General features: G+C 43.6%; 1 protein-coding gene across 2 annotated transcripts in view; it reads left to right on the plus strand.

The window, feature by feature from the left end:
• The window catches only part of LOC310823235 (SPRY domain-containing SOCS box protein 4-like), a 45,646-nt gene that overhangs the window by 20,042 nt on the left and 2,983 nt on the right, over window positions 1–22,621 (plus strand). The window contains exons 1-2 of one of the 2 annotated variants that reach the window (XM_083696026.1): window positions 5,704–5,747; window positions 9,498–10,373. In XM_083696026.1, the coding sequence (XP_083552152.1) occupies window positions 9,665–10,373 (709 nt within the window). In that variant the 5' untranslated portion in view covers window positions 5,704–5,747; window positions 9,498–9,664. Of the gene's footprint in view, window positions 1–5,703; window positions 5,748–9,497; window positions 10,374–22,621 lie in introns of those variants that run through there. The other variant, XM_083696025.1, reaches the window with a different exon arrangement.

Below are 22,621 nucleotides of genomic sequence, written 5' to 3' on the forward strand. Positions count from 1 at the left end.
CTAAAGAGTGAGCCATGAATGCTATGACCTCGTGAACCTTGGTCACCTTGGTTGACACCATGAATACCTCTTGCCTGATTGAGCAGGAGCTGTGTGTGTTGTCTGTGCTGTGTGTTTATTATCCTCCCAAAATATGTTTTGTGCTTCCAGTAAAACAGCATCTGCTGTCATTCAAAGGAACAAAACAGGCTGTATGTCTGTAGTGGAGCCAGATGAACATTGCCAATGTCCCATGCCTTTAGGTCTTGATCCAGCTGGTCAGAATGGACCCACTGAGCCCAGAACAGTCTAGGGTTGGATACCCCAATCATCAATGGTTGACCAGAATAGTGACAAACACATAGCAGGCAAAATTGCACAGGATAACTGAAAACATAGGAGGAACAAAGAGGAACTTTCTCTTGTGTGATGCGGCTTGTGTATAGAAGGCCATTCGTCCCATGGCTGTGTGGAGGAGCTATTTATTGTAGGCTTGGACAAGGGCATGTGTCTGGACTGATTGACCAAAATGACAGTCTGTTTGTGGTCGGTGTGGCATAACTTCATACATGTACACTAGTGTTGCACAATGTACCAGTTCTACCAAAGTATCACGATATCCTGGGTTTTTTTCGATACTAAGAAAATGTAGATGCCTGACGCAGTATTTACCTTGAGCTGTGTGGAATATTATCTTGGAAGTGTAATTTGTCTATATGCTCACAGGCGGCAGTGTGCTCTGGCATGTGCTCTACATGCATAGTGGCCGTGTGTGGCAGGGAAAGACAACGTTAAACAATTGCACGCGCGGCATTGACAAGGATGAAAGAGAAGGATGGAAGTGTCGATGCTGGCCGACCCCAGCTTGTTGATAAAAAGGATGCCAGAAGTGAAATCTGGTATTACTTTGCTTATAGAGCCAATGATGATGGCGAGGAGATCACAAAGCCTATTTGTAAAAGATGTTATAAGGCCATGCAGTCAAATTGAGGCAACACATCATATTTAATCAAACATCTTTCCGATAGGCATCCCGACCTCCCGAGTTCAAATCACGACAGGTCAGCGAATGGGTCTGAAAGCTAAGGATATGCTTAGATACATGATTCGATAAAGTAAGTGCTTAAATATTCAGTCAAGCAAGCGAGCGAGTTTAAAAAACGAGTGTCTCCTCCTCTCCTGGTGAACTGTGATCATGTGCCTTTGCCTGATGTTCCATCCCTGCACATTTTAATCTATTATTGTTCTTGTGAATTGAGTTATATTTAAAAAATGAAATCTCAAGATTAGGTTAAAATCTACATACCATAACTTCGTGAAATATTAATGTCATTGAGATAAGACCTGGGCCTGTATTATTATTTTGTGTTATTATTTATTTTTTTAAATTATTTTGTGTTCACTTATTTGTTGTTCATCATAGTATACCCCTACCCTCTGTTATTTAATAGGATATTCTTTTACTTTGCCTGACCTTTTTTTTTTGGTGGCCGTGGTATCGTTTAAGAATCGAAATCGTGGTACTTAAGCCGGTGTCAAAGTCAACATTGTGGTATCGTGACAACACTAATGTACACACACACACACCTGAGACCAAATTATCCATGTCTTAACACCATGGTCCCACAGAGACCCTATATAGAACACACACACACACACCATCTTCCATCTTAGCTATCCATCTTGTTCAATAATGAAGGTTACTTCATTTGGTTGGGGATAGGTAAGGGTTTAGTACCTTTGGTGCTGAAGGCCGATGAGAGAGCCGCACACACTGCTGCAGATGGGACATGTTCAGAGTCTGATAGTGTGGTTCCAGCAGCACGATGATGTCTCTGGGAGCGTTTCACGCTACTACTTTGCATAATGGTGTCTTGGAGGTGTTGGACCCCTCTTGCACAGGTGGACTGCCAGGAGACTCTATTGAGAGTCAGTTCCAGATGAGTGGGGTTAATTTTGCAGCGCTTCAGGAGGTCCTTGCTGTGGTCTTTAAACCTCTTCTTTTGTCCTCCAGCGGTATGTTTTGCTGCATTTAGCTGGCCGTAGAGGGCTTGGCGAGGTAAGCGATGGTCTGACATTAGGCATCTGATGTGAAAGGCCTCTAGGATTTGGATATGGCGTCTGTATGGTATCCAAGTCTCACGCCACATAGAGTAGGTAGAGTCGCGTAGAGGTGCACTACCAAACACACACACATTTTTTTATAGCATTAAGCAGTTTTCCTCTGCTTTTTTCCTTTTTCAGTGAAACACAATCACACGCTGTCTGGTTTCTAATCTCTTCATTTCTCCTTTCTCTTGTCTTCACTTCTTTACACGTGTTCAGTTTAACTTTTGACTACTTTCTCTTATCTCCCCACTTTTCCTCCTCTCCCTCTCTGCCATCCCTTATTCCATCACTTTCTCTTGTCTTTCTTTTCTGGAGCTGACTCTCTCTGATTTCCCGCATGAGTTTTTATAACCGCTTCCTGGAGGTTAGGTGAATGGAGTTTTAATTTCTTTCACTTTAAGGTTTGTTGTTTTGTGTTTTTTTTCTTTCTGTTCACACAGCTTTTACTATTTTGTTTGATTACTGTCACAAAGCATAGTGCTGATTGACATGGGGATATGAGCTGTGAAAATCATACGCACTGATACAGCTTTAAAGTGGTTGCCACTGTTGGGGGGCTCTTTGGAGGAATGTAGTCTAGCAGTGGGTGCCGTCATTCAGTATAACATCTAGCTAGCTTCCTGCCAAGCCGGGAAGCAGCTCAGGCCCCAGGGGAGCGGAGGGAGAGGCAAGGCAGGAACAGGGAGATAATGGTGCGGCAGAGCAATGAGGGCAGGGAAGGGGAAGAGAGGCAGGGGGTGAGACTGCTACTGCGGTTGATGAGTCAGTTCTGAAGGGAGAAATGGGTGACGAGGGGAAGGCTGAGCCAATGGAGGATGAATTGTGCATTTTCAAAGTGCTAGCCACGAAGAGAAAATCTAATAAAGCTGCTACAGTTTCTAAATCTAAGAAATAGTCAAAGAGTAACGCAGTTGTGAGCAGGGTGGCAGAGGTCCATCCAGTACAGTGCAGGACAGTTATCAGATGCATCAGTGCAGAATAGAGGGAGAGGTGGATTTGAAGTGGGGACAGAGTGGGTGCGCAACTTTTTGAAGTTGACAGGGATAGAAATACACACAGGACTATAAAGTGGCAGAGTATTTCCACAACCTTGAATTGTTTGTGGATTCAGCTAGGTACAGTATCTGATGCGAAACCTCCCCTTGTTGGTTTTGACCAACGCTGAAGTTGCTAGACTCAAAAGGAGTCACAAAAGTAACAGCTGGACTCAATTCCAATGGTCACAGTTGCAGACATAACTTGTTAAAAAGTTGCAGGCTTTTTATTGTTGTCCTAGCAACTATTCTAACCATGAGTGAGTTTAGGATTTCATCTAAATGGGGCAAGGGACATTAGGAAAAGAGTTTATTAAGACTGATTATTTGTGTGCATCTGGCTTGGTTTACTTAACTTTACTTAAACCACACAATGTGCATGTCACTTAATTTTAATTCTTAACGATGGCATCAGTGATGTTAGTGCAGTGAACCCAAGTAAAGTCAGTTCAATCTTTTCATTTTGCTGAATAGGGTTTACCCTTTATGCAGGTCTGTTGTTTGCATTAGGGTTCCAACCTTTTCAATCCATGGTGTTCAGGGTTTGACTACCTGTTTTAAAACTACATCCCTGGATGGGAGTATATGTATATTCCAACAGTTATAACTTATAACAGTTTATCCTTTCAAGTACACTCGAAGTTTATGATAAGAATCAGCCAAGCACCTTAATCACTTACTTTATTGTGCCAGTAGGGAAATGTGTTATGCAGCCAGGAGTTAACAAGATGCATCAGATAAAACATACAGAGGCAGCATGTGGGGTGAGGTGCTAACATAGGCTAAGGAGCTGGGTTGATTAACTGGTACAGAGGCTCAGGGAGGCAGTGTAAAGGTCCAGACATAAATAAGGGATATCATAGATGAACTCAAGCTTTCACAAACACTTACGTCAAACAGCTCAAAATAAAGGTGGCCAAAGAAACAGCCAAACACACAGGCACATGCTGCCCTCAGTCCCATCCAACCTGTGTAGCCGCAGCAGCTACTAAAACAAGGGTGAATGGTAGGAGCAATAACTTTGAAAATCAGTCACAGCTCGCCCCATATAACCAGCCTATGCCCCTAAAAAGGATGGGCTTGTTGTGGGGAGGGCCAAAGAGGGTGACAAACACTTATAACAAAATATACATACATTTATACATACACTGACACAGATCACATCACAAATACACAACTGACAATTATTTAAATGAGATCTGTACAAGGATAGCATTTATTGCTTGTGCCCATAAGAAACAAGGGTATTACTAAGCCGCGTGTATTTATCAACTGTACATATTGGGGATTGGCTCCTATGGCACAATGTCACCCTACTAGTTCTTAAATAATATTATATTCCCGATTGCAATACCTTATTATGAACTTGAAAGAATGTTTTATAAATTACGATCGTAAGATTATTTCAAAGTAGTATGAAAGTAGAGAACTTCAGGTTCACAATGAGGTATTGCAATCAGGAATCAAATAACGTTAAGACCGCTCATGGGATGACTTTGTGCCATAGGAGTCAATCCTCTCACATACTTACAGTTGTGAGGTCTGCTCTGTCTAGGGCAGGTCCAGATAAATCCATGTTTGTGAATCGGGCCAGATCTCAGGTAGCAGGACTGAGTTGCTCCCCTGCTCATCAGGGGAAGCCAGGTGAAAGGGTAGAGAATTGTGTTAACCAAATGAAAACATACAGCATAGCATTGCGGATGGTGTCCTAGCAGTATATAACTGTGGCAACATAACTACTGTACTAGAATAGAACCTTGAGGGAGCTGTCCTCCTTTACCATTTGTAACACTGAAGGCTCTTGTATTCTTTGCTGGGGATTTCAACTGCATAGGCAGGGATTTAGATTTAGATCAGGAAAAGGGAGAGAGGGAGAGATCCTTGCTCTCCATTGCTCCCTCTCTTTCTCAGTTCCTCTCTCCCTCTGTTTCCTTTTCTCCCCCTCACCTCCATCTCCCTGTACAGTGCCAGCTTGCACGTGACCATGACGAAGAGCCTGCCGCCGCAGCAACCAGCAAAGCACATTCCAGGCGGAGCTGCTTTGGTGCCAAAAGCCGAGTTCTAGAACCCTCAGTCAGTCGCATGTCCACACAACCACTACTCACAACTAGGCCTACAGTACAGACTGCTTTTCTCCTCTTTATTCTTTTTCCATGATGTTTTTCATCTGGCAGGTGGAAAGGTGGGCGGGTTGGTCTATAATTGTGGGATGTTTTGTTTTTCTACTGCCATCTCTTTCTCAGTCACTCCACTTGCTGCACAAAACAAGGGACAGGGATAGAGAGAATAAGTACTATTGTAATCCTTGAAAAAGACTTCCACACGAGCCTCATGCTCAGCCCTCCCCTTCCTCCTTCTTTCCTTCTCTCTCCTGCCTCCCTCCCCCTCTCCGGCTGTTTTCCTGTGGTAGCTAGGAACTGAGGCAAGGCTGTTTCCCTGCTGTGGCGTCAGAATGGAACTTACTAACACACACGCTCTGTCTTCCTCTCACTGTCCTTCTCTCTCGTCACTCTGTTCCAACCACGCATGGAAAAGGCTGTCTGGACTGACTGTCTGCCTCCACATGGCTGTGGGAGGTAAATGATAAATGCAGACATCAGCTTGACTCTGGATAGCGATTCAGTGGTAAGAGGTCTCTGTTTTCTCTCCCTGTTCATGTACACTATAATCTGTTAAATTATTATTATTTATTACATTTATATAATTATTACATTTATAAAGATCTTTTATTTATACAAGAATAATCTCAAAGTGTATAAAATAAAAGCTAAAATATTTTTTTTAAATGAAATTTTAAAGAAGCAAATATATTTGCAAATATGTTTCCCTTCCGCAGCCATGTGGAGTCAGACAGCCATATCGTAAAAGCAGCAATCAAAGTCTAGGAGGAAGGGTAGGCCAGACGATAAAGATGTGTCTCAAGGCCTACTTTAAAAGCCCCAACAGTCTGAACAGACCTTAGATTGTCTGGAATTGTCTGTTGTGCTGTTGTGGCTCTCCCAGCCAGTCCTGTTGGCAGTGTGCAGTCTGTTAGTGGGAGAGAGTCTCAGTTGGCCACTAATGAGTTAGCCTGCACTGAGAATTTATCCCAGACCCTCAGTGTCTGTCCGTCAGCATTGTCTTTCACTTGGACTAACTTTACTGTACTAGTCAGTCTTGATTAATACTGTGCAGGGGACACTGTTTAGAGTAAGTCTTGTAACATCATTGAGTCAAGTCATGCTTGTGCTGTGACTAAGTCTATAAGTGCGCATTAACCATAGCCATACACAGAGATGTGAATGAAGCATGTGTTTGTGGTGTGTCAGATGGTCTGACCCTTTAAGTGTTACCTGGACTATCTATTGTCTATGAATGAAGTTATGTTCTGTAATCCACACATTGATAGCGTAACCCCTCATCAACCCACCTAACATTGTGTTTTCCTCTCCGCTCGATACAGCCATTTCCAGAAGGCTGAGGTACCAATAAAGGCCTATTGATCTCCTGAAATCCAATGGGCCATAACATGACAACAACACAATGTAACAGGAATCAATTTACACAGAGTTAGGACTGCGTGACAGACACCTGTGGCTCCAATAAAGGACAGGAGAGGAGGAAGAATGGAGAGGGAGGTGGGGGACAATCTGGAGGGTGGCATGAATGAGAGAAAGGAAGAGATTTGATATATATATATATATATATATATATATAGGTGATATACCAATCGAAATGTAAGAATATGAATTTGTATGCTTATGTTGGTGCGGGTGTGGTTTGTGCATCCAGATGGGAGTGTGTGCGTGTGTGTCACAATGCCCTTGTCTGTTGTCTGAGCCCTGATACTTGTGGCCTTGTGTTGGACTGGCAGTCTCTGTTTGATATGCTAACAACTCCCCCAACACCAGCAGTGGCCTTCTACATGTAGGCTCATCTCCCCCATGATAACAAGGGTCTTACATATAGCCTACTGGATACCTAATCATATTCATATTCCTCTGGTGTCCAGGGACATTTCAAGGCTCCTCTTCCTCTCTACAACTTCTTCCCTCCTCCACTCCACATCTCACCTCTACATCTCTCACTCTCTCTTACATTATTCTCCCCTCATCACCCATCTCCGCTCTCTCTTTCTCTTCGTTTTGTCTCATGCCACTGAATAATTGTGATAAAACACTGAAGAATAGAGAAAGGACTGGACAGGTCAAGAATAAAGACATACATTTATTCCCAAGTACAACTTCAGACAGTTATGGACATGATAAAGTGGATTCTACACGAGTGGTCACATGACCAACTAACACAAGTTAACATTCTGTTATATCTGACTCCTCAAGATATTTTATGGTTAATAATGATTGATAATGATTTGCTCATCTGTGTGACAGAAACTCGATCATATCGGATCCTAGATTCCATTATGAATACCCAATATGCTACCACCATGCTCTCAAGTTACAATGAATTGCAAGGAGTTTAAGCTTGTTCCAATACCTGAAGACGATGACTTGACTCTACGTGTTGTTAATGATGCATGTGAACATTAGACATTAATGGCATTAAAGACATTATGTTGTGTTGTTTTAACAGAACCTTTATCGGGCTCACAACATCACATTAATGCACACTGGAAGAATGAGTATAAACAAATTAACCAATTTAACAGTTTCAAGGTAACATATAAAATAAACAAACTGTTGTAAACAAATGGAAGTCTAACCATATGTCTAACATATGGCTGTGTGTGTGTCAAAGACAACACCGGATACTGGTGCCCATAGGCTACCCCGAGAAACTCAAATAATGAATGGTCTCCTATCTTCCTTAAATATCCTCCAAACAATAGGATATAGGTGGGAGAGGCCAGTTGGCCTATACTATATACATTACAATAGCAAAAGAATTGACGATAGTTGAAGTGTGATTTCTTCCGGACGTCCACCAGGCATGCTCATTCCACTGTAAATAGGTGTTCTGGGCTGAGAGAGGGGGGCATTGATCACCATTCACAATGGAAGATCAGACGATTACTGTCTTTGTCTCAGCAACATTTAAAGACATTTAAATCACATGGCTGGTGCCACCTCTCCTTACCTCCTGTCCACCATCTCCTCTCCTTCACAGCTCAGCCTATAGATGCAAGATTAAGGGGACAGAGAGATTGATTAGAGCTTAGTGTAAACACCAGATGGTGTGTGTGCGTCACTGTCCTCTGAGCGTGGCCTGGGAGTCTCTCACACACACACACACACACACACACACACACACACACTGCCCTCCACACTGGAAAAGGGAAAGGGGTCAAGAGCTGCCGCCACCCCCCCCCCCACACACAGACGCAAACACACTAATCGTTGATAATCATGTGACTGCAGATATCTTTTTATGTTGCTGAAATCCGCAAGAAAATACAACTTTGTTTTCATGCTGCACAATTACACACCATTGATTTCCTCTTTCCTCTCCATTCCCTTTCCTCCCTTTCTTTAGTTCGTCATCTGATTGTCTGCCCTAGTGTTTCCACGCGGGGTGGACATACGAAGATGAGTAGCTAGCCTAAGCCAGACACACAACTCATTAAGAAAGACCAGCCATTTCAGCCGAGTAAAGAACCTATAAGAACCTATACACATGTTTGTTTGTGTATGAAAGTGTTTCACACACACACATCTGTTGTTGAAGTTGCAGAGTGCTACTGATCACTAAGTCAAACCTGCGGTACTGTAACTATTTGCTGTCATAGGTCTTATGTAAATTAGTTGCAACACGTGTGTACACTTTATTTAAGTTTAATAAGCTCCCAAATCTTCCACTAGAAGTGGAGAAGGCATTATCATGAATCTTTCCTTTTCTTGGGCATAACTCTGCATCACCTAAAGAAATATTAGAATAGCACAAGTATACGTTTCTTTTTCCTCAGTATGTGTGTGTGTGAGACACACACACACACACACACACACGGTGCGTTTGTAGTAGTTGTGCCTTAGGGGGTGTGAGGTTGGTAACTGAGAAGGTAGAGGAGTGTCTTCATGTCTTTGAGTGAGTCAGAGGAATAGTTCATCCTCCTCTTCTTACTCAGATGTTCCCTCTCTTCTACAGTGGTTTAAGGGACCAAGAGCCTCAGGCTGTTATACAGCACAGCTCTCTCTTCCTTCCTCCCTCTGGTTTTTAGCTCACTGTGTTATCATATTGGGAAAGGAAGCTGTTTGTCTGTGTGGGTAGTGTGTGAGATAAAGTAATGGTAAAGGAAAAAGTATAGTGTTAAGTACATGCTGGAGCACTCACATGGGCAGACTGTATTGTCAGGTGATGTACTGATGTAATGATGATAAGTAATGTTCTACTTCCCTGTGTGTGTGTGTGTCTCTCTCTCTCTTTATCTCTTTCTCCCAGGAGTGAGGTCCCCCTTACAGAGGAGTGAGTGTCTGTGTGAGGGCTCCTCTTTGCTTACAGCTGCCGTTTTGGCTAAAGCGCCCATGAGGTAACGGCGGAAAGCCCATACTACCCTCGCTCTGCCCTTCACCCCCCATCCCCCTCTCCCTCCACCCCCCTCTCCAGCGATGGGTCAAAAGATCTCGGGCAGTATCAAGTCAGTGGACGCACGCGGTGAGCCCTCCTACCGGCCTGTGCGGCAGGAGCTGCGGGGTCCAGACTTCTGTCGCCCACCCCGCCTGGACCTGCTCCTGGACATGCCCCCGGCCACTCTGGACACCCAGCTACACCACGCCTGGAACCCAGAGGACCGCTCACTTAATGTCTTTGTCAAAGAGGACGACAAGCTGACCTTCCACCGCCACCCCGTGGCCCAGAGCACAGACTGTATCCGCGGCAGTGTGGGCTACACACGGGGCCTCCATGTCTGGAGGATTCACTGGCCAGCCAGACAGAGGGGGACACACGCCGTGGTCGGGGTAGCCTCAGCAGAAGCCGCCTTACACTCAGTGGGCTACACAGCCTTAGTAGGCTCAGACTCTGAGTCGTGGGGCTGGGACTTGGGTCGGAACAGACTCTACCATGATGGTAAGAACCGCCCGGCGTCCACCTCGGCGCCAACCTACCCATGTTTTCTGGAGGTGGACGAGTCGTTTGTTTTGCCCGATGCCCTCCTGGTGGTGTTGGACATGGATGAGGGCACCCTGAGCTTCATGGTGGATGGGCAGTACCTGGGTGTGGCCTTCCGGGGGTTAAAGGGCAAGAGGCTGTATCCCATCGTCAGTGCCGTGTGGGGCCACTGTGAGGTCTCCATCCGCTATGTCAATGGACTTGATCGTAAGTCACACACATCTTCATCTCTGTCACACTGTTCTAGAACATATCTCTCTCAAGTCAGTGGAACATACCTCTCTCTCTCTCTGTGTGTTATCATTGTTTCACTTTCTGTTATGAATCCTCTCACTTTGGCTCTCCTCTCCTCCCTCTCTCTCCTCTTTCTTTCCCTCCCTTACTAATCTGTAGTTTAGTTTTACATCCCTAACAGTCAGCATACTCTGATGTTGTTGTTGTAGTAGCAGAAGCAGCTCTATATTCTCAGACTGTTGCCCTAAGAAACTAATAACACTCACTGTGGCCAATTGTGCCTCTATTTATGCCAAAACTCTCTGATAGGGTGTTGTTTAGAAAACGATTATGATATCAGAAGCCAGTGACTTTCACATTAACTCTCTCTCTCTCCATATGAAATAATGCCGGAGCGCCCACTTTGTTTGTTGTGTGTATGCAGGGAGGCAGGTGATGGTATGACATTTTCAGGACAGTGATATTGTGTATGGAGTCTGCGGTTATTTTATAAGTGCTGAGGCAGCCGCTGAGGGCCCGGGGGAGATTTCTGTTGATTCGATCCAAGCCTAGGCAACGACACGGGCCTGCATATGACCAGGGGGGGGAGGAGGGAGAGATGAAGACAGAGGAAAGGAGGAGAAGGGATGAAGGTTGAAGATATTTGAATTTCATCATCATATCTGTTATGCATTTTGGACGTGATGGCCTGGAGACAAAGGAACTGTGTAGGCTGATTGAGAGCTACTAGTTCAATGAGCTGTATTCTTACAGACTGCACACTGCTTTCCTGGGCAAGTTTCTGTAGACTGATAAAGACTGGCTAAAGGTGCTGTATAGTGTAGACCAGGGGTCTCCAGCCTTTTTTACCATGAGAGCTACCTTTTTGATTTTATTGATGACACTGCATGTTCAGCTTCCAAAAACACATTATCCTACTATTCTGTCCTCTCCTCTCTGAGAGGGTTGACACCACATGCTCTGCTCTCCTCTCCCCTTTCTGTAAAGACAAGTGGCAGACAAGGGGAAGTGATGGTTTATAAACAACTTTTAGGCTACCAAATGAACTATTCATCTGTATTGGAATTCTGATATTAACATGAAATACATTTATATTTACCTTGCTAGTGAGAGGGTTGACTCTGCATGCTGTCCACCGGAGCTTTGTAGTTTGGAGTGTATCCAGACAAGTTTACTCTGATCGAGTCAGCCAGGTGTTCATCGGTGAGGCGTGTTCTATGTTTTGATTTGACGAAATTCATGTCAGAGAAGCTGGATTCACACAGGTATGTTGAGACAAACAAGGAAGCTGACTTTTGTGCAGCTATGCAGATGTCGGTGTATTTTCCATTATCAACAGGGCTCCAAAAATGAGGGGCAGAGTGATGTGATTTGAGCCCTATGTCATTTTGCAATGTTATTATTTCCAGCTCCAAGTCTGTAGCATCCACATCAAAAGCTTCACTCAATGTTCCTGACACTTCAGATATGTCCACCTCCCTGAAGGGATTGCTGAGCCGTGTCGCTAGCATCAACCGACTTTAACCGTCACATTGGATCGAAAACCAAGAGCCACGTACCTAGAACCCGTTCTAGCTGTTGTCTAGCTGAACTCCTGAAAGAACAGAAATAGGTTGGGATCAGGGCCTGAATCAGGCTTCATGTAGACGGTTTGAAAATTATTTAACGGACAGAACACAGTTCGTCTTAACTGATGGTGTTAAATCAGGTTTTCTGGACATAACAAAGGGTGTTCCATAAGGACCAATTCTTGGTCCGGTTCTTTTTACTATTTACATCAACAATATTTGATTATCTGTAAATAATTGTAACCTGCATCTATATGCCGATGGCACTGTTGTATATGCTATTGCCCCCACGATTGACCAGGCTCTTTCTGAGCTACAGTCTGCATTTGCTGTCCTGCAGACAGCATTTGTTGGGCTGAGGTTGGTACTTAATGCTGAAAAAACTAAATATGTTATTTATCAAATCACAGACAAATGTATCTGATTTATGCATATGTATTTAGGTGGTGCCCCCATTGAGCGTGTCCCCGCTTATAAATACCTGGGCATTTGGTTTGACAAAGACTTGGTGTTTAGAAAACATACAGAGGAGCTTGTTAAAAAGCTAAGATTTAAGGTGGGCTTCTTTTCGAGGAATAGATCTAGCCTTTCTCTGAACGGATTGTGCAATCAACCTTTATGCCAGTGCTTGATTATGGTGATGTCATCTAAGTGCAGCAGCCACTACTCTTAAACCTTTGGATGCCACCTACCTTCGCTTTATCATAGGTGATAGTGTTAATACTCATCATTGCATACTTTATCATAAAGTTAGCTGGACCTTGTTAAAGTCATTTAGATCTCTTGATTACTCCCTTTTTGTTAACATTTACATTTATGGCATTTAGCAGACGCCTTTATCCAAAGCGACTTACAACAAATACATTTGACTAAGTAAGTGAATCATCTATCCATCAGGCATCATAAGAAAAAGTAATCTATGCTTTTGGCAGTCACAATGCTAGAAGAAAGGATTATGTTTTTTTAAATAAAAAAAATATGTATTTACAGAAGAGAAACTTGCACAGGGGGGTAGTGGGAATGAAGAGGTCTTTAGGAGGGACAGTTAAGATGTAGCATGAAGAGATGGGTCTTCAAACTACGGCGGAAGATTGGTAGTGACTCTGCAGTTATGACAGCAGTGGGAAGCTTGTTCCACCAGAAGGGCACCAGGACAGTGAAAAGCCATGACCGAGTAGCGCGGGCAGCTGCTGTATCCATGTAGAGGTGGCAGTGCCAGGCGGGCAGCTGAGGTGGAAGAGCGGAGTGATCGGGCAGGGGTTTGGGGGCTGACCATTGCTTGCAAGTACGGAGGGGCTGTTCCCTTTGCCGCCCGGTAGGTGAGCACCAGGGTCTTGAATCTGATGCGAGCTGCTACCGGGAGCCAGTGAAGGGTGTGAAGGAGGGGGGTGACATGGGAGAATTTGGGGAGATTGAACACCAGACGGCAGCAGCATTCTGGATGAGCTGCAGAGGCCTGATGGCAGAGGCAGGGAGCCTTACTACATAAACTCCCAGCTTACCTAACCTCATTATTGAAATTCAAGAACTCTTGAGGTTCCTCGAATCTTCAACGAATTTGGTAAATCCGCTTTTAGTTGTGGTGCACCTCACTGCTGGAACAATTTGCAGAGAACATTTCAGTTGATTGCTCTGGTGCTGCTAGAGCAGTTAAACGTTTTGACTGAGGACCTCTTTGTTGAAAAATGTGTTTTTCTTGATTGCGTTTTATTATGTTGTAATTTTGTATGTGTATTATGTATTGTTGTAAACTGTGTGTATGCAGGGCTCCTTTGTAAAAGAGACCTTGCTCTCAATGGGACTCCCTGCTAAAATAAAGGTTGAATAAATTGTCAGAGTAACAGTGTTTGCCCCAAGTTGAGTGTCCGATATGGTGGACAAAATGTCTGTCCTGTTCTTGTGGTCTTTGAACAATGTCTCAGCGATGATGATGATCATGGCTTCTTTGACAATGCTACCGTCAGAAAAAAAAAACGTTTTGTTCCTGGCCAAAAAATTTGCTGTTTTAAACAAGGCCCTTGTTACGGCTTTGTTTTTATCCACAGGTTTGCTGAATAACGATATTGGTGTTTCTGTCATTGTGTCTTGAGCTCAGTCACCTTCCGAGCATGCGATGCACTTTCTGCTGGGAAATCAAGCTCGAATTTTATTTTGTGTAGTGTGGTGTAGAAATCCACTTTCACCCGAAATAAAGAACGAGACAGACACCAGTGTTACATTAATTGGGATAAATCAAATGAATAATTTATTATTGTTCATTCAATACTCAATTAATGTTCAAGTAAGAATCAAATACAACAGCAATAATCAACAGAAATAAAAACTTGCAAGGAGAGAGCAACAACATAACCCAGATGTAATAGAATAGTTGTTTACTGGAAGCCACAGCTCCCAAAGACTCTCTGATAAAAACGTTAACATTAATTTGTTATATACTGAAAAGACCTTCTAAAACATGTGCGTAGAGAAGACGGATAACTAATTCATGGAATTTAGTCCTGTGACATTTCTCACCCCGGGTAACAACTTGTACCAACACATCTTGTGTAAATAAATAAATTCCCCACCTATCTTATGTTTTCAAAACATGACTTCTGATGCACAAGGCTCTACTTAATAAGTCAGCCAGTATCAGTTGGCCCTGAGCACCCCCCCTAAGGAACATAACTGTGATATATGCTTAAACCTTCTGCTACATACATTTTAAGACATAGTTGGTCACAACAAGTTTAAGAAATAGTATGAGTGGAAGTTCAATAAGAGGTCAAGACAGACGTCTATTCACAGGATCAGTTCCTGTGATTCAGATTCCTTCAGTTGTATAGTGGTGCTCATCGTTCTCTCTCATCCCAATAACAACGACAGCTCCGCATATCAACATATTATATTAATAATATGTTAATATTATAATATAATAATATAATAATATAATAATATATATTATTATAACATATCACACACTTTCCTTTGACGCAACAAAATAAAAGCTCATTCTCCTGATGATGAAAATGGTATGTTTTATGCCTTTTGGCTGGCACTGCCTCGGCATTCATGTTCAAACGAAATTGGCTTTTGCTGGTTTGCTTAAAACCGCTCCACAGTGCTCACACTGGTCTTTCCCAGCTTCAAGCTAAAATGACTGCACGGTATGTGATTGTGAAAATGTTTGTGTTTCAGCGTGAAAAGTGTATGTACTTTCAAAATTGCTGGGTGAGCTGCTTATAGGCGGCCGGATCGACGGGTTGGGAGACCCCTGGTGTAGACTGTAGAGTAGACTCTCAGAGAGAGAGAGAACCTGCTGGTGTATTTCTCTGGTCCCACTCTGATCTATAAAAAGCTGTGAGATTTCTCTCTCTGTCTCGCTCTCTCTCCCCGAGAAGCAGATCTGAATATCATTTACTATTGGAGTTATCTCATCTGTCCCTTTTGGATTGTGTAATAGCCCTCCTTCATGGTACCTGTTACACAAAGGCCCAAACCAAGGCGGTCAGACATGGACGCAATGTTCGTGGCTGCAAGCCAGGTGTTTGTCAGTGTGAGTGTGTCTGTCTGTGTGTGTGTGTGTGTGTGTGTGCGTGCAGTGTTCGCGGACGTGAGCCAGAAGTGGAGGAATTCTGGAGGAAGTCCCAGTGTGCCTCTGAGCTCAGCGTCTGGCCTTGCAGCCCTATAGTCTCCCTCTGTTGAGTTCTCCCCGTCTAACACACAACACAGTGTGCTGTTTGTCTCTGTGTTCAGAACATGTGACATTAATGCATGTATCTATGGCTGGTTGGAACACAAGGCATCATGTTGTCAACTTATTTACTGTCTACAGGGGAACTGGGGAAAACTGATCTGACATTGTTGTGTAAGAGTTCATAGGGTCAATGGGTGGAAGACATGTTCATGTGTTTCTTTCTGTATTTTCTCTCCCTCTCTCATTTCTCTGTCTCCTTTATTTATACTTTAAGATAAATAAAGCTAGGAAAAGTAAGGGAATTGTAGGTCATTGTGTTTCTCCCTCTTTCTGTGTCTCTCTTTCTCCCCCACCCCCCTCTCTCTCCCTCTTCCATCCATCCATCCCCTCTGTTTGCATAGGCTAAATAAAGCTAGTAGAACTCAATGCAATTGAGTTTGCTAATGTAAAAGGCTAATAGAGCTGGTTTATGAGGCATAACTTAGTCCATATTCCATGTTCTGTTCCCATAGCTCTCCTTTTCTGTATGCCGGTAAAACGATTGCATCACAATCAAAGAATACCATGACAATGAAAATATCTGGAGACAAACATATCAAGGTTCTATTTGATATTCAAGACATCTGTGCTAGTACAAGTAATGGCACAGATAATTGGCTAATGTGACCATTGAAATAAATAACTAACCTGTACAGTTTTACACACTGTCTGAGTTTCTGGGATGATGGGGAAAGCGATATTATGAAGAAAATTAAATGATGTTATGATGGGAGTACATTTAGCATTCGAACATTTTCATGTCAGTTTGGCAGTGCTGAACTTTTGTTTTGGCATGTTTCACTTCATCAGCGTATTGTGTCAGGGAGAGTAGTATAGACCCTTATATTGGGATCCACTGTATGTCTGCTTTGTATGTGTTGCACTGTAATACTGTGATGCACTGCAGAGGTGTTGTCTTACATTTATGGTAAGGGTGCATAATCCCCATATATCACAGAAACTGACAAATACAGACAGTACATTGGTATTCATGCAATGAGATGCCATCGTATTCCCTGCAGTTCCATTTCTATGTTCCTGTTATAGACACATTGTAAAGGTGTCTTCTCTCTTGGTCCTTCTCTCTCTCCTTCCCTCCCTCCCTCCTGCTCCAAGAGACAGTGTGTGAAGAGATAAGTGGCCTTCCACTTCTTGCTCTCTGAGTTAGGATTGTCCCTTAACACACAGTGTTAATGCAATTCTCTAATCCTATTTTCTGCAAACACTTTAGTCTATTTCTCCCCAGACACACACCCCTCAAAGATGGAGGCACTTATTGATTTTTTTTACCCTTTTTTGTTTATACCCATTTATGGGTGGATTGTGACACTATAATACAATCATTCTGCCTTTGTGAAAAACATGCCCACCGCCTTCCCTGACTTATCTATTTTTAACATGATAGCATTATTACAATTTCAAAATCAATTTTCTAACATCTCCAAGTCACATCCTGAGGCGTAACACCTGTAGTTTTTACCCTCATCATGGCGAATTGAAACTGACCTTTCATTTATGAATTGCTTACCCATTTCAACCCTAATGGGTCACACATACCGACAGAAAGACAATACTAGTTATTTGCATGATCAATGCGCTAAAACATGTGACTCAGCCTGCAAAGAACAGACATGTTTTTCATTGACACGTTCACTGGTTGGTTTCTGCCCATGTGTGGGTGTCTGGGTATGTATGATGGTGGTGGGACGCAACGTCAGAAGATGCAATGAGGTGAGGTTGACTAGTTGAGCAGGTGCGTGGGGCGTCATTCATATATAGGCAGTCAGCTCAGGTGAGATGTAACTAGTCAGATGCTTTGTCAGATGCAATTCACAATGGTTGGAAAGACATTTGATGTGAAGGTACATGGAGTGACTACAGAATGCTGATGGTGATTTGATGATGAAATGACTGCTACCGTCTGTAATGATGGTGATGATTACAGTGATTACAGTGATTCTGATCCTGTGATTCTGATCCTGACCGCGAGCTTCAGCCTCTGACGCCTCACGCTACCCGAAAAAGAATTAGAACAGAACCAACTGAGCAGGTGTCACCTTGGCCTCCGATGCCTCGACTCCCCGCAGAAGAGTCACAATAGAACAGACTGAGCCATGGTGAGGCAGGAGACTGTTAGGATAGAACAGCCTGCAGGCAACAATGCAGCAGGTAGAATGGCATTAATAATTAACAGCGCACTCTATAGTTTCCATTGGGATGTTGCAACAAATCAGAGTATATACTGTTGCTAAGATGCACCGGGTCGAAGGAGACAATACTTGGGACATGTCTGTTGATGAATGGCAATCATGCATTGGTCTCCTGTATATCCACGGGGAACATGGTGCAAGGTCCATGGACTTGCAAGCTTTTGGAGATCTGATGACGAACGCATGCCTGTCTTTCTCAGATCTGTCACCGAACCGCTTCAGTAACATTATGCACTTCCTGCATTTTGATGACAAGGACACAAGACCCACGCACAGGAAGGCAGACAAATTTGCCCAGATGACAGACATTTCAAACACTTTTGTGTGTAATTCTATTGCTTGTTATAAGCCAGGAGACAACATCACTGTTGATGAGCAATTGTTTACAACAGAAACTTGGTGCCCCTTTACCCAGTTCATGGCTAACAAGCCCGACTTGTTTGGCATCAAGTTTTGGTTAGCTGCCGATGTGGACACCAAATACATGCTGAATGGATTTTCATACCTGGGGATGGTTAGCTGGTGAGCGAGTATCTGAGAATGTGGTGATTTATACAAAAAGGAACACTTACTGCTCCCAGTTTTTTACAGTATGTACAGTTGCACCAATTATGTCCGTCAATATGTTATATTCAATATGTAATTTCTTTAAAATATAAAATGTTGTATTGCTGACTAAACACAACCAATGCATTATTTTTTGCACAGTATTGATCTCATTAAATTATTACACCTAATTGTTACGCTAATGTCAACAAATGGAGGTCAATCTGGGTACTTTACTTAGTAATGAGGACCCGGGGCGTAAGCCTGTAGACCTATGTATTGTAGGAAACAATAGGATTGCTCCTGCTATGCCTATTCTTGGACGTCTGTTCTTCTGTTACATTGCAAAACAACACAACAAACAGGCTACAACAGCCAAACTCATTTACAGCAAACTCGGGAACAACGCAGGCCAAAACTTTGCACATTCCAGTTTCAATTGAACCCTATTTCACGCTGGCTCTCTCACCCTTTCCCCTCGCTCTTTTGTCCTCGTCCACTCCCATATTTTCAGCACTTACACACCTAATCATGGTGGGGAGTTGCCGTGGAAACTGTTCAGCTTAGCTTGGTGAATGGGGAGAGGAGACAGTAAGTGTTGGCTCACAGCGTTCTGGGGTGGAGGGGGGGGGGGCGGGTCTGACTGAGCTGGGCTGGGCTGGGGAGAGATGGATCTTGGACGGCACATGGCCTTTCTGGTTTATGTGGTTGTTGGAGCCAGGATTGGCTGTGGATCTCTCCTGTGTGCGTAGAGTAGATACTCAGACAATGTCTCCCCCAGCAGTAGTGACTGCAGAGAATCTTTCTCATCTAAACATTCTCCCAACTTTCAATCCCCATTTACTTTTGTTTTCATCAAGGCTCCTTTGGAAATTTGGGAAGTTGTGTGCGTCACTGTGTGTGTGTTTATCTGATGATCCTCAGTATCAGTGTGGTGTGGCAGTATGTGCTTTTAGTACTTTAAGTCCTGCCCCCCTTGTTTTGGTATTGAATTACTTTGTCCTAGAATGCTGGAACTACTGTGGTGGGTGTTTTGTGTTGGTGTGATTGGCTCAATTATGCAAGGGACCAGAGCTACTGCGGGGATCAGTGGCCAAATTGACTAGAGCTTTTGGTGCTGTCTGGGGCTCATTGGCTGGCTCATTTTGTGCTCTCTGGTAATAAAGTGCCGGCCACTGGAGAGGGGAAGAGAGAGAAAATCTGACCTGCGTCAGTTGGGTCACTGAGCAATTGGGTTTGGCTCAAGTCAACGATTCAATTTGGACACTGACATTTTCAATTTCAAGTAGGCCAAGTCTTGACTCTCTCCCTCCCTCTTTCTGATCCGTACCAAGCATCCTCCCACTCTCCTTCTATATCCACGATTGGTTAGAGAATTAGACACGGAGACTATACACTTTTGCATAGTTATCTCTTAATGTCAGCTGCCCTGAAAAAAAAGAGACCTTTCATGGCACTGAAATTACACAAGTGGGTTACGTTTTGATCATACACACAGAGGGTATTTTAGTGGGTCACCTGCCTCCACTAGCTGTGCAGTAGATTTGGGGATTACGTGTGTCAGAGGCATTCACCTGTCACACCTCAGTGAGAAGAGAGTTGAGACACTAGTGATGCATGAGTAATATCTCTGTTGCACCACTGTTCCAAATTCCCCTCTTGTCCTCTCTCCTGCCCCCCTTGTTTTGGTACTGAATTACTGTGTGTGTGTGTGTCCTTTTACAATGATACACAAACAAATGAGTGCTGTATGCACTTGTCAGTAATACTACCCAGCAGCCTTGTATAGAACTGGACTGTGGTCCAATGCCCACCCCACCCTCAGACTGCAGCAGACCTCACACACAATCCATATCTGCTGCTTTATTGTGTCATAAACCTGTCAGAGGCCTCCCTCTGACCATTTATATTAGGAGCTAGAGAGGTAGAGGGAGAGAGAGACTCTTAGTGGGAGGTGTGGGGGGGGCGGTGTATAGACAGAAACATGACGAGAAGGATAGAGGGAGGGGAGCTTTGCTATTGCTTGCTTTGCTATCACTTTGTGATCCCTTTACTGAACTGCTTCCAGCTTATTTGCTTTAATTAATTATTCATTGTCCCTGTCCCAATATATTACTTTTTTATATTCAAATGCAATTTCAGTTTTATGTGGCCCACATGGTGTACCAGGAAGCACGCATAACCTAGCCCTCGCCTTTTGTCCACTGTGTTCACTGTAGTGTGTATGTTTCTGTTCACGATTTCACTGTGACTCATTCCTCATTACTGGAGAGACTGTTTTGGAGTGACTTATATCTCAATAGCTCTACAGTTTCTAGCGTCTCTTCTCTCTTTATTGTGCTCTCTGATGTATTTCTTGCCTTCTTCTTCTGTTTTTCTTTTCTTATTCTTTCTCCCCATCTCTCTTTCTGAGGACAATTTTAGACTAAGCTTTATTCCCAAGAGATGAGCTCCATACATAGCATTTCCCTTCAGTGCACACACAAACACACACGCATACACTCCTCCACCAACACACACACCCACACACACAGCACTGCTCCCGTGTGTGTGTGTGAGCTGAGGGAGACAGTTGATTGACGGCTGATCCTCAGCTGAGTCGGAGAATAGCAGGCTGGCCCTGCTCAGACACCGGCTGTTTGACAGGACCACTTGTCGCTGGTGGCAACACAGAGAAAGAGAGGCACACCAGGAGGGGTTGGCCTGCTTCCAGGCAGCAGTAGCATTGTCATCATCATCCCCCTGAGTAATTCACTCTCACACTGAACAATATGCTATATTACTACTCCTCTCTGAATTAACCCATCTTTCACTCTCTGTGTATGTGTGTGTTACTGCCCTAATTTCTGCAGATATCTATTAGAATACAGAGAAACCATGTAGACCAAAACACATACATCACAGGTGACATCAGTGTGGCGAGGGGCTGGTTGTCAACTTCACTACCTCTTAGCTGACTCAGGGGGGTGTTGATGGTGAAGTTAGACTGACAGAGTGGATCGATCTCCCGGGGTCTGCCTATGGGTCTATGTACGTGAACTGTGTGTGTGTGTGTGAATGAGGGGGATGTGATGTGAATGTTAACCAAGTGTAGGTGATGTGCATGGTGAATTCTCATATACCTTTGTTTGCACACATTCTGTGGCCTTCTATTATTCCAGCAGGTAGGACACAACAGCATGTACAGTAGTGCCAATTTGGACACCTGCTGTATACTGTAATGTTGGCCTCCCTGTGGACTTTCCTAAAGTTGAATTAACTAAATTGCTCTGCACAATTCTTTCATTTAGGGTTAGCCCTAACCCTATATAAATTATTAAGATGTAATTTTAAAAAGACACATTGGGATAGGTATATAATAATGCTTATTCATTTAATTTTCCTTAAACTGTTTGTTCAATCTAACACCTTGCATGTTTAATTTAGGTGTTTTTAAGCTAAGCTTAAAGATGCTAGAGAGAGAATTGACAAGCTAAGACATTTTTAACCTTTAGTTTTTAGCTCGAAATGGAAAGTCTGATGCATATAAGTACATCATATGGATCACTCTGTAAGCCACAAAATTTTCTGCTGTAATCTAAGCATTTTCCGATTTCTCTTGTGAACAAGGTGCAGTAGAAACGCCCATTTGAAACTTTGGTAATACTTGCAAATGCTTTAGTCCTTCCTTTTCACAATTCTAGCAAAAGAGAATCCCATTTTGATGGTGGTGCTCAATTGCTCAAAGCTTTCTCTGAGCAATTGAGCACTGAATGGAGACAGTCTGTAAAGTACACCAAAGGGTTTCCCAGTATGTAGTTTGATGTAGCTTCATAAAATCAAATAGCATTTTCAACCACATAGGCAAATATCCCAAACTTATTGCAGTCTGATCAGGAACATGTTTGCATGTTTCCACAACCTTTATTCCTCTTGAGTCTCAATTATTTTATTCCGGGGCAGCTTCTACCCGCAGGCCATAAGACTGCTCCACTGACACCACCTCAGCCCCCCTCCCCCCACCTGGCTCAACTGACACCACCTCAGCCCCCCTCCCCCCACCTGGCTCAACTGACACCACCTCAGCCCCCCTCCCCCCACCTGGCTCAACTGACACTACCTCAGCCCCCCCTCCCTCCAGTTCCCCATCTGCACTACCTGTGTGCACCTGCACCAGTGACATTCTCCAATGACACTCTCTCT

Source organism: Argentina silus (genome assembly GCF_951799395.1).
Source record: "Argentina silus genome assembly, chromosome: X".
NCBI classification, from domain to species: Eukaryota; Metazoa; Chordata; class Actinopteri; order Argentiniformes; family Argentinidae; genus Argentina; species Argentina silus.